Genomic DNA, 12369 nt, shown 5'->3' with positions numbered 1-12369 from the left:
CAATGTTTCCACCAATGTTAGACCGCAGATGACGATCTCATTAAGACTATAATAAAGCTGAACTTTTCTGTCACCTGGTTTTTGTTGTTGTCACAAGTTTGTGGCAATGCTGGTGGAAACAAACCCACTATCCTCACAGAAATATTGGAGTTGTCTCAAAAAAAAAGAAATATTGGAGTTACAGTTATGCAGAGGACACAGTCTTGATAACGGCAATAAACAAGCATGTTTCCACCTTGTATATTTAGTATGCTGTAGTATGCCATATTTTAAACAGCTATCTTAGAGCACATTTTTTCCTACTTAGAAGTATATTTAAGAACAAAAGGTGTTTGTAAATAGTGCACTGTTTTGCCAGAAGCAGCCTCTTGCATCTAGTGTTTGCTTCAGCTCTCTGTTGCTTCAAGGGACCATGTTCAGCAACCGACATACAATACAGTATCCAGGCTTAAGTGTATGCTCTGTGACAATGACAAGCTCACCTAGCAACGTGTTTCAGAATGTCTCCGTCATTGAGCAGTCCGAGAATGTGCTGCCTACACAGATTTAAAAGATTACTTCTTCCCCCTTTCCCACTACAGACCCCTTTACACCTGAGAACTTTTTATACAGTCTCAGATATGTAGATTTGCAGAATAAATGTACAAATCAAATATTCACTGGTAGCAAATCGCTAATTGATTTAAAGCTATCCTTTGGTGCACATGTCATTTATTAAATATAAGAGCAAATTTGCATCTCTTGGGGTTGGTGTGCCTGTTTATTTTTACATAAAGAATGAAGTCTTGGCTGAATATTTAATACTGCAGGCACAGAGCGCAGTCAACATATTTGAGAACTGGCTGGTATTTTGCTTTTACAATCATCGGGCTACTAGCTCCACTTCACATAAACACATACTAAAAAGCGATAAAGGATATTTAAGGCCATTTTAGAAATTGCTGGAAATTCCGTCCCAATCCCAATCCAAAGTGCATTTAATGATCTATTTAATTACTTGTCAAAGAAAAATGAAGTTCAAGCTAGCAACTCAAACAATAGCTTTAAAATTCAAACATTCCCAGTTGGAGAGATGGCTCAGTGGGTAAAAAAGGAGCTTGCCACACAAGCCTGATGACGGCAGCAGTGAAGTTACCAAATACAACAAGGGCACAGGATGCTGGATACGCCACAGATTCGTATCGTGTTTGACTGTGAGTTAACATTTGGTCACTGAATGCTCAGAAACCTTTTAATCTTACCAAAGTTTTCACAACCCCTATATTCAGTATGTACAGTTATACAATCCCATACAGGGTTGGGATTCGTGGTTTGAGGCACTGTGACTCAAAGCACATTATTGTTATTAAAAGAGAAAGCTAAGAACCAGAAAGCAATGGATAGGTTCACAGTTGCCCAGCTGGCAGGCTGGGAAAGCTCTTTGCTTTAGGCCTCAGTCTGTTCTGGTAATACCTCTATTCTGTGGTCCAGTGTCCCGGAGGGCCATTCTGGGGTAACCTTTCTGCTTCTGCAACATAGGTATCCAGATGCCAAGATGGCATGGGAAAGGGGAAAATTCTGCAGGCCCTAACCTGAACCCTGAGCCCACAAATCCAATCTCTGTCAGACCCAAGCTGGGATCAAATGCCTTCAAGTCCAGACTCAGCCCCATCAGAGAGGGGCAGTGGGCGCTCTCAAGACGAAAGGGATCCCTGGTGAATCAGGAAAGTTATTGGGTTGGAAAGTGATTAAAGGGTTGAGCGTGGGAGGGGATTTCCAGCAAGAGAGACAGGCCTAGGAGCATGCCCGGGCTGGTCAGCTACACGGTTGCTGCCCACTTGAGGTCTGTTGCAATAGTGCCCATTAAATTCAAGTCATTAGAGACTTGAAACTTGGGCCAGTTTTCAAAAAACACAGAGATCGGAGGAAACCCCAAAGCCCTGAACTAAAAGGGTTGTACATCAAAGGGGAATAAGGGGATCAGAAGTCTGGAGGAAAGACATGCTGGGGTAAGAGAGGAGGGCTGGGAGGGACCTACGAATTGGAAGGTGAATACAGAGAGAGGGCCAGGGTGGGGCAGGACTCTGGGTGGACTCATTCTGCCCCGTGCAGGTGAGCTACCTGTTTCTGATGAATTAGGAAAAAGGAACCGGCTGAAGAGGTATCAACAATGAGCCTCTTCTCTTACCTACATGGGAGTTCCTGAGGCCCTGTGAACCAACCAGGCTTTCCTGGAAATCATTACTAACTTCACAAAACAGAGCTTGACAGCCTTCACTTCACACTTGATAAGCGGAGGTGTGATGAGAGGGGTGACTGTCAGATTGCTATGGAGCTGGTGCAGATCTTCAGTGTTCTGCCTCCTGGCCAAGTGCTCCCTCCTCTACGTCAGTGGTTCATACTCATTTACACGCAGCGCTTGCTCAGCTTCAAACCCAGGGCTCTGACTCAGTAGGTCTAGGATGGAGCCTGAAATTTGCATTTCTGATGCTGCTGGTCCTGGACATTTTGAGAACCATTGCTCTGAACCCTGTATAACTCGTTGGGCACACCTTTAATCCCAGCACTCAGGAGGCAGAGGCTCTGAGTTTGAGGCCAGCCTGGTCTACAGAATGAGTTCCGGGACAGCCAGGGCCACACAGAGAAACCCTATCTCAAAAACCCAGAAATGCATATTCTCTGGTCCCAAACCAAACCTACTGAATCATCAGCATCTATCCCTAGCATCTGAAGAAAGCCTTCCAATCTTAGGGGCCAGGTACCCAAGGTGCAGAAGGAAAACTGCTTCTTTATGTTTCCTGAGACTGGAGGGGGTGGGGAGTTCTTTCTGATTTGATCCTGATATTCCCTCAGCAGGAGACTCTGCTGTGCCCATCTCAGAGAAGCTCACAGATGCCCTGAAGACAGCAACCTCCATGAATGAATTTGAAACGAACCCTGCTCTCAAGCCAGCCCTGGGTTTTCAGTTTCATTGAGAGATCTCTGTGTAAGCTGGATATAGTGGCATGTGCTTGCAGTTTTAACACCAGAGCAGCTGATACAGGAGGCTCTCAAGAGCGAGACCAGCTTGAACTACACGGGGAGATCGTGTCTCCAAAAACTAAAAAAGGAGAACAAGTGGCAAGCATCTTCAGGTTAGCCCACCAACGTATCGTCACACAGCAGTGTGGACCTTGCCAGATTTAACCTGCATAGCAGAGGAGGGCTTCAGCTCATGTGGGGTCATGTTTCACAGCTTGTTATGCTTCCAATACTGAAATATTCCCGGCTCAACTGTGGATTTAGTCAGCTTTCTTATTGTTTCATTTAAAAATATTTCTTTAATTTTATTGGTGTGTGTGTGTGTGTGTGTGTGTGTCTAAGTGCATGTCTGTAGCACATGTGCTCAAAGCCTCTGGAGGCCAGAAGAGGGGCTGAGTTCCCTGGAGATGGAGTTACAGATGGCTGTGAGCCACTATGTGGGTGCTGGGAACTGAACCCAGGCCCTCTGCAAGAACAGTAAGTGCTCTTAATTACTAAGCCATCTCTCCAGCTACTCAGAATCATTTTTAACTATATAAATGTTGATGTGTTGGGTACTTAACTAGATTTATAAAGGAAGCAACATCGGTAGAGGATTGAAAACATTGGATATGAGATAGAAGGATGAACAATGAAAAGAAAAACCATTTTCTCCATCCTTTCTTAGAGGAGCTATTAACTATTGAGGTTTTTTTCTTTTCTTTTCTTTCTTTCTTTTTTTTGTTTTTTTTTTTGTTTTTTCTTTTTTTTTTTTTCGAGACAGGATTTCTCTGTGGCTTTGGAGCCTGTCTTAGAACTAGCTCGTGTAGTCCAGGCTGGTCTCGAACTCACAGAGATCCACCTGCCTCTGCCTTCCGAGTGCTGGGATTAAAGGCGTGCACCACCACCGCCCAGCTAACTATTTAGTCTTTAATCTTTACATTTGTTTTGGGGGGGTGAGGGAGGTGCATGAATGCCATAGTGTGTGTGGTTAGAGGTCAGAGGACAACTTGGAGGAGCTGGTTCTCCCCTTCCACTGTGTGGATTATGGGGATCAGGCTGTTAGGTTTGATTGAAATGCCCTGAGTGGTTGAGCCACCCCGCTCACCTTTGTTTAGACTTTATGAGACACGTGGTCTCATAAAGTAGACTCATCATGTAGTCCAGGCCAGCCTTGCAGCCACTGTATAGCCCAACCTGGTCTGAAGTTCTCGATTCTCCTGCCTCTGTCTCCTGTGAGCTGGCACTTCAGAAGCCAACTGCCAGGTCTAGTTTCATTGTTACGTTAGGTGGTATATTTAGACTCCTTTAATTGGTTCCCTAGCTTGTGGAAGCATTACTCTGTTTCACCTCCCAACCTTTGGCTACATTCTGCCATTTAGTCCTCTCATCAGCAAATGTTTACCAAGGACATCCTATGAATCAAGCAACATCCTAGATGCTGGAGTTGTGAGGGTGAAGAAATATCAAACTCTCACTGGTATAAAGCCTACATTCTAGTAGAGGCCAGACAATAGACAAATGGAAAAACAGGGCTGAAGAGGGCGATGCAGGCATCACACAGAGAGGGAAACATGACGTGTCTGTGTTTGGAGGAGTGGGTGGAAGTGTGAAGCAGGGTGTTGGGGAGCAGTCTCATGGAGAAGGTAGTACTCTAACAAAGAATGGAGGGAGGTAGAGAAGAAGCAGGTGGTGATGCAGTGAGTGATCATGCAAAGGTCATCAGGAAGGAGGGAGAGGTCAGCAAGCTAGAGCGGGTCTCCAACCACTGGTGCTGGCCAGCGGGTGGGCAGGTGGCATCACTGGCATCATCCCAACCCTGTGCCATGAGAAGGCTTTCATGGATCGTCAGCAAAGGAGTTTCACTTTATGTAGTTATTTATTTATTTATTTATTTATGCTTTTTGAGACAGGATCTTACTATGTAGCCTAGCCTAGCCTTTCTATGTAGACCAGGCTAGACTCAAACTTGTGGCAGCCCTCCTGTGTCTAGAGTGTTGGGATTATAGGTGTGTACCATCATACCTGGGTTAGTTTAAAACTTTTAGTGTTAATACATATCCCATTTTTGAAAGATTGTTTAGATTTGATTTTAGACTGGTCTCATGTATCCAAGTGGGTCTTGAACTCACTATATAGACTACATAGGATAGGGTTTCTTTGGCTGTCCTGGAACTCACTCTGTAGCCCCGGCTAGCCTCTAACTCAGAGATCTGCCTGTCTCTGCTGGTATTACAGGCATGCTCCATCACCGCCTCTTGAACTTTTTTATTCTTTTGGTTTTTCCTCCCAAATGCAGTTATTACAGGTCTGCCTCTGCCTGCCTCATTCTACATTGCTGACAAAACTGTCCTTACTGCTGCTGCTTTGCCTAGCAGTGTATTACTCCCTGACTTAATCTACTCAAGTAAATATTGCACAAAACAGTAGCTCTGGGCCTGGAAAGAATGCTCAACAGTTAAGAACACTGTGCTCTTTCAGAGGACCTGAGTTTGGTTCCCAGCACCCATGTCAGATGACTCACTCCTGCCTGGAGCTCCAGCCCCAGGGAATGGAACACCCTCTTCTGGCTTCCATGGCCCCCCTCACATATGCCCCCCTCACATATGCCCCCCTCACATATGCCCCCCTCACATGTGCCCCCCCACATGATACAAACACATAAAATATAAGTGCAATTATTTTTAAAACCAGCTATGGGGGCACTGACTGCTCTTCCAGAGGACCTGGTCACTCACAACTGTCTGTAACTCCAGTTCCAGGTGACCTGACACCCTCACAAGACATACATGCAGGCAAGACACCAATGCACATAAAATAAATCATTAAAAATAATGCCACCTATGCTTCTTTTTGTAGCTCTTCCCCCAGCTGTGGCCGCCCCCTCCTTCCCTCACAGTGTGCAAAGTGGGACATTCACTAGCTAGAGCTGGTCTCGACTTACTCCCTGCCCCCTCCTCCCAGGCATTTTGAGTCAGTCCCAAGCAGCTGGACTCAGCTTGCCTGACAGGGCAGATCAGCTTTCTATTTGGTGTGGGCAAAGGGAGGTGGCAGCTCTGGGTTGCTACAGGGGACATTCTGTCCATCTGTCCCATGTGGAGTCAACAAGCCAATAAGAGTCCAGTCAAAATCCCGGAGCTCAATCTGTCCCCGGCCAGTGGCCTGAGCAGGCTGAGAAGTAGTTCCTGTTCCTGGCAAAGGATCTGGATCCCTGACAGCGATGACACCCTGTACGCTCTGCTCTCAAAAAACTTCCCCCAATCGTCAATTAATCCAGCCTGGACCCAAGGAACCCTCAGGTGGCTTCCAGGAAAGATGCCAGTCCTGGGGCAGCTGAATCCTCCTTCCTAACCCCAGGAGGCCACAGCCTTGCAGACTCAGGCCGTTAGGATGATGCAGTGGTACAGAGAACCGTTTGTTGGTGGGCAGAGACCCTCCCAGCAGTAGAGTGTGCCCCTCTGAGTTTCTTCCTGTGCCTCTCTGCCCACTCTCTCGTTACCCAATGCTGCTGCCCTCTCCCTTCCTTCCTCCACTGTCTAGAAGCCTCCAGCCCTCCAGCCAGTGAGTAAGAAGTGTGGGTGGCCATGCCATGCATTAGAAGGGCTCAGTGTTTGTGGAGAGGCAGTGTGACGTCATCAGCAGATTCCTGGTCCTGTCGACCACCATCCATTTACATCCTAGTCTGCTTACAGAGCTTCGGATTCTGTTTAAGTGGTTTGACTCGACCGTCTCATTTTTTCCTCCTCATGAGAAAAAGTGAGCAAAAACATGATTAACTATCTCTCATGAGAGTTTAAACTTGAGAGAGGGCTCTGTAAGTTTTTAAGTCTTGGGGATGATCCAGAAGCTACAGAAAGCATGAATGAGAGAGGGCATGTTGAGAGATGGGACAGAATGAAGACATCGCCACTTTCATCCCCCACCCCATTTCCTAAAGGAGAGAAGGTTGGGCCAAGGCAGGATTCTGCCAGCCTGGTGAACTCAGGGGACCCTAGAAGAAAAATGGGAAAAAGCCACCGGAAGGCATGGCTGGCAGACAGGGGTCCCAGAGGCACGGTCTATTCATTTTCTCTCCTGAAGTGGCAGTGGGGGGTCGGGAGTGAGGGAGAGGGAGAAGGATGGAGGGAAGGACAGACAGACTCTGTGTAGGTGCACTCCACATACAGGACTATGGGTGGGAAGTCCATAGCGTTTCCCCCCACACCTGTTCTGGTTTTGCAGGGGAGGATACCCCCGGCTCACAAAGGGACCCTCCCTGTCCATGATACTTTCTCATTGAGGATAGAAATATGAGGTGTGAGTCCAAAGGGGTCTTCTCTCTGTCGCAGTATGTGTCATGAGTCCCAGACATTGATTATCCATGACTAGGTAATTAAGAAACTTTGGCCTGGAGGAGTTGACCCAGAAGGCCACGTGAGGTCCTAGGAGAGCCATGGAGAAAGAGGACTGAAAACTCAGGGAATGGGCTCTAACCTTTTCTAACGGAAGACAGTAGGAAGAGAGGAATAACTCAGTTGCTAGGTCTGTCCCGGGTCTTTCACAAATGGTCTCAAACTTAACTCAGTCCTCCTAGATCAGCATCGATGAGTTATCTCATTTAATAGATGGAAACACAAAGGGTTAGAGCCGTTGTCCAGGTAGGAGAGATTGCAAGCAAGGAAGAGAGGTTTGAAACTAACGGAGAGAAGCCTGTCTCCCCTCAGCTTGGAGTCCAGGGAGAAGCCCATTCTCCGGGGTGGAATTTGCAGAGAAGTCACAAGGCTGAGAACTAACTGCACCAGGAATGCGTGGTCCTCCAAGTGGGTGCTGGTCACCTCCAGGTGCTTGGGGAGAGAACCGTGGGACACCCGAAGCCCACAGCACGTGTCTCTACTTCCCACTATGGTAAAGTCGTGAGTGGCACATCAATATTTATCTCTCCCTGCTTCATACAGGCTTTTTTCTAACGTCTGCCCTAAGCTGAAGCAGGTAAACGTGGGAGGATTGATCGTCCAAGCTGTCCCCAGCCTATGCGTACAGCAGAAAGACATCTCCTGATGGTGGAGGAACCCAACACTAGCTTTGGCAGAGGCAGGAGACCAGGACTCCCGCGGTTTGAGAAGCACACAGCGGGTATTTGACGTCCACCGTGCCATGATGTCACGCGGCTATCTCCAAGCAAGGCCAAACCCCTGGCTAGCAGTGACCTCTCTCCTCTAGCGGACACTCTCCCCGACTTCTCATCAGGCCCTCCCCACTTCTCTTCCTATGTCCCGGGTGTGAGGCCGGGGAACGGGAATGGGGTGGGGGTGTCTTAAGAAAAGGCCACAGCAGGCCGGAGGCCTGGCTGTTGAGTAAGCAGCCCCCTCCCGGGGCCGCGCCGGCGGTGGGTGTTGGAGCCCCGCTGCAGCTCCGCCCCCGGGGGCCCTGACCGGGCGGGTGCGCGGCGCAGAGGGGAGGGCCAGCGGGACAGGAATGCGCGGCAGGCGGGCGGGTGGCGCAGGAGGCGAGCGGCGGAACATGTAAGGGCACATCCCGCCAGCAGCCTCCCAGCGCGCACACAGAGCCCAGGGGAGCGGGCGTGCGGGCGGGCGGAGAGGCGCAGGGCACCCGGCAGAGGCTCGCGGCGGTCGGAGCGGCGCGCAGGGTCCCCAGCGGGCGGCGAGCGAGCAGCATCCTCCCGCGTCTCCCCGGCGCCGCTGTCGTCTGCAAGGCGTCCCGGGCCGCGGGCTCGGCTAGACAGGGAGCAAGGCCAGCCGGCCCAGGGCGCGAGAAGCCGGCGCTTAAGAGCCGGGACCGCCGCGGGCTCCAGCGCTGTGGGAACCTCGGGGACGCCCATGACGGCGGCGGCGACCGTGCTGAAGGAGGGCGTGCTGGAGAAGCGCAGCGGCGGGCTGCTGCAGCTGTGGAAACGGAAGCGCTGCGTGCTCACCGAGCGCGGGCTGCAGCTCTTCGAGGCCAAGGGCACGGGCGGCCGGCCCAAGGAGCTCAGCTTCGCCCGCATCAAAGCCGTGGAGTGCGTGGAGAGCACCGGGCGCCACATCTACTTCACCCTAGTGACCGAGGGCGGGGGTGAGATCGACTTCCGCTGCCCCCTCGAAGACCCCGGCTGGAACGCTCAGATCACCCTGGGCCTGGTCAAGTTCAAGAATCAACAGGCCATCCAGACCGTGCGGGCCCGGCAGAGTCTTGGGACTGGCACCCTCGTGTCCTAAACCACGAGGCATACCATTTTATCGACATGCCCCCACCGCTACCACCTCCGTGCCCAGAGGACGTGTCAGGTAAGCCCCAGAGCGCTGAACCCTCTATTTTGTCTTTCTTTCTCACTCCTCCATAGAAAATCAGGGGTTTTGTTTTCCACCCCAGAGCCCTAGGGAAAGTTGCTGGGGCCGACAGGGTAGGATCCCAACACTGTTTGGGAAGCCTGGGCCTCAGGCCAAGGGAGCAGAGCTGGTCTTTTCCCTAAGGTGTCAGGCAGGAGGCTCCTTAATGCGACCCAGTGTCTGAGAGGAAGACAGGGCCTGTCAGGTGGGACCGGCCTTTTCAGAGACTGGTTGAGCACTGACTCATGTGGTGGGCCTGTGGGCCACCCGACATACGATAGGGCTCCTGCATTATCTCTCCCAGAATGAATGCATGTCAGAGAATTTAATCGTTGAACTGAGGTGAAAACTCACCATCTTGTAGTTATCGAAGGAGTTATAAGGGCTTGGGCACAAAACTATGGCGTCCCAGCTCCCCACGTGGGACCTCAGTGGAGGGCTGGGTTGAGCCAGCCGCTCAACAACTCATTCTTGAATGTGGATTTGGGGCCCTAGGGCTGAGCTATTGGGAGGGCAAGGGAGCAAGCGATGTGTGAGGTGGGCTGTGGCCTGGCCATGAGTTCCAGGGATGATGGGCCTGTCTACCTGCCTAGCACGAGTGCAGGCCAGGGTCCACCGACCAGAGGAGGCAAAGCCAGAAGAGCGAGGCCGTGGATTATTTGTGATGTTTTAATCCTTCTTGAGCAGTAAGACAGAGGTTGGAGGGTTGCTTTGTGGGTAGAACGGCTCAAGGGAGCGACCAGGAATAGAACCTAGAAGCCATGGCATTTAGCCTTCTTGCCCTCTTCCCCAGATACCACTCCCTCCCCATGGGAACCTGAGCTGGGTCAAGGAGGGGTTTATATAACTCTGTCCTTAACTTCCCAGTGGAAGCTTTGGTCCCTGCCGACCCCCTCATCCTCCTCCCCTTCCTTCTTCCTTGTTCCAGCAAGCAGAGTTCAGGCGAGCTTGGGGGTCCGTCTAATGCTGCAGCCCCTTTGGCACGCCTGTTGACGGCCCCTCCTCCACACATTGTAATAAAGCAGGTAAAAAGTAAACCCAGTGGGCTATGAATGGGTCCACCTTGATCCCTTAGGATTCAGAGTAGGGCTAGAGGGAGCAGTTTCCACCTCATAGTGTGTTACCAGCCTTCTGTGTCTACCTGGTCGCCATCTGTGGATTCAGTCCATCCCTGGTCAAAACTAGGTGAAAAAAAAATGTTATCCCATCACGGACCTTTTTATTCTTGTTAATGTTTCCCAAACAGTAGAATGTAACACCTTACGTTGTGTTAGGTATTAAAAGTAACACAGAGATGACTTCAAGCATATGGGAGCTGTATGTAGGTTATATGCAAAAACTTCACCCTGTCATAGAAAGAAGTTCCCAGAATTTAGTTAGCATCTGTGTGGCACGACCTGAAACCTGTTTCCTGTGGGTAACAGGAGTGGCTACATTATTGTCGTTTGTTCTGGTGTAGAAAGGGCAGGGAAGGCCTGGCATGAGGCACCCAGTTGCCAGTAAATCAACTGTTGCCCTGTCCTAACCACTGTTCTTTCCCTCCAGCCTCTCTGTCCACTCTGGTTGGTTGGGGCCTGACTACATGTGATGCAGCGGAAACTACCGGCATTCGGGAGAAGCATATCATGGAAGGAGCCAAGCGGCCGGGCATGGAGAGCAGAAGCCAGCGAGGGGCTGAGGATGAAGATTCAGCTCCTGGACACGGAGACTGGTGAACCTCCAAGCCACAGGCCTGGCCTCATGCGCCATGATGGAGCCCTTGGGGCTTACCTGGCATCAAGGCCCCTCCCACTGATCCTGCCCTTGATTCTGGGTTCTGCAGACTACTGTTTGGCCCCTGGCCTTGAGACTTGCCCAAAGGAGAGCAGTTCCTCATGGCGTGCTAAGTCAAGGCCTCAGAACTCAGGAGGATAGCCTGGGATCCAGAAGATGGCCACCCTACCTTAGGACAGCCGATGGACTTAGCTTGCAGATGGGATCTGCTGGGCATGAGGCCTGTGCCTGGGGGTCTCTTGCTGCTTAGGTCCTTTGGGACCCCCCCACCCATCCATACCCTCTCTTTGCACACTCTATTGCCCTCTCCTCACTTTGGTGCTGGGCCTGGAGGTGGTGGGGGTGGGGTAAGGGTTTGGCCATTACCATTTCATGCCTATTCCAGAATGAAGATGCCCAGTATGTGGGTAGTAACTACCTCGTCTGTTGAGTGAAATTCATTTAACTACAGACACCTAGAGCTTGGAGAATCTCTTTACTTCTTTGCCTCTGCCAGCCTGGGAAGCGGCTCTGGTTGCTGGGCTGGCTTCTCTCCCTGTCATTTACACATGCAGATGCACACATTCATAGAGGAAGTCTTCCTTAGTGGTTAGCATTAGGAACCATTCCTACTTGGGGAGATGCAGAGGAATCATGACCTGGAGTTAGACAGCACCTGCTGCTCACCCCTCCGATCCCTCCCAGTATAACCAGCAAGTCTTACCCTCCCTTGTGCAGAGCGATGTCCTGCTTCAGAGTCTCTGGAAGGAACAGTAATTTGAAATCTCTTTAATAACCTCTTCGTTTTCCTCATGTTTCACTCCTTCATATTTCTCTAGTTGTTTTTTTTTTTTTTTTTTTTTTTTTTTGAGACAGGGTTTCTCGGTGTAGCCCTGTCTATCCTGGAACTTCTCTTGTTTTCTAACCAAAATTTTCTTTTCTTCTGTCCATGTCCCTCAGTTCTCAGAAGTATCTCCTGTGTTGGATGAGAGCTACATCTTACAGGTGAATGAGTGTATGATTTACAAAGGAACATTTAACAACTGTCCCATTCATTATCTGTACACCCTATAGATAGCTTAACGCCACCAGGTCAAACAACAGCATCTACCATGCCAACCTAGATCAATGCTGTAAAGGCTAGGTCTAAGCCAGGGTGCTATGATCAATTGGTGATGTCTTCTGTGGGTGAGGAGTCAGCTCTTTCATGCGTCAGGAAAGGAGAGAAAGCTGTAGATTTAATGGCAAACGGTTAGCTTCCTCATGCTTACGAAACAACATGTTTCCAGACTATTCCAATCAAGCCCAGGAATTGCGGAGGGGGTGGAGATTT

At 50.1% G+C, this 12369-nt stretch overlaps 1 protein-coding gene and 1 long non-coding RNA gene across 2 annotated transcripts; both read left to right on the top strand.

Annotated features, from left to right (window-relative positions):
- The first annotated feature begins 1871 nt into the window (after positions 1-1871).
- LOC121136865 lies at positions 1872-3252 on the top strand. The gene is made up of 2 exons (XR_005874037.1): positions 1872-1988; positions 2836-3252. It is a non-coding gene; the product is annotated as an uncharacterized LOC121136865 (long non-coding RNA).
- Positions 3253-8394: 5142 nt separating this feature from the next.
- Phlda3 (pleckstrin homology like domain family A member 3) lies at positions 8395-11474 on the top strand. The gene is made up of 2 exons (XM_013115842.3): positions 8395-9242; positions 10830-11474. Exon 1 carries the CDS (start codon positions 8796-8798, stop codon positions 9171-9173), a length of 378 nt encoding a protein of 125 aa, XP_012971296.1. The 5' UTR covers positions 8395-8795; the 3' UTR covers positions 9174-9242; positions 10830-11474.
- Positions 11475-12369: the final 895 nt, after the last annotated feature.

This window comes from Mesocricetus auratus, unplaced genomic scaffold (genome assembly GCF_017639785.1).
Source record: "Mesocricetus auratus isolate SY011 unplaced genomic scaffold, BCM_Maur_2.0 Super-Scaffold_100676, whole genome shotgun sequence".
Classification (NCBI taxonomy): domain Eukaryota; kingdom Metazoa; phylum Chordata; class Mammalia; order Rodentia; family Cricetidae; genus Mesocricetus; species Mesocricetus auratus.
Note: the sequence above shows the minus strand (reverse complement) of the source record. Positions and strands in the feature narration are given on the sequence as shown.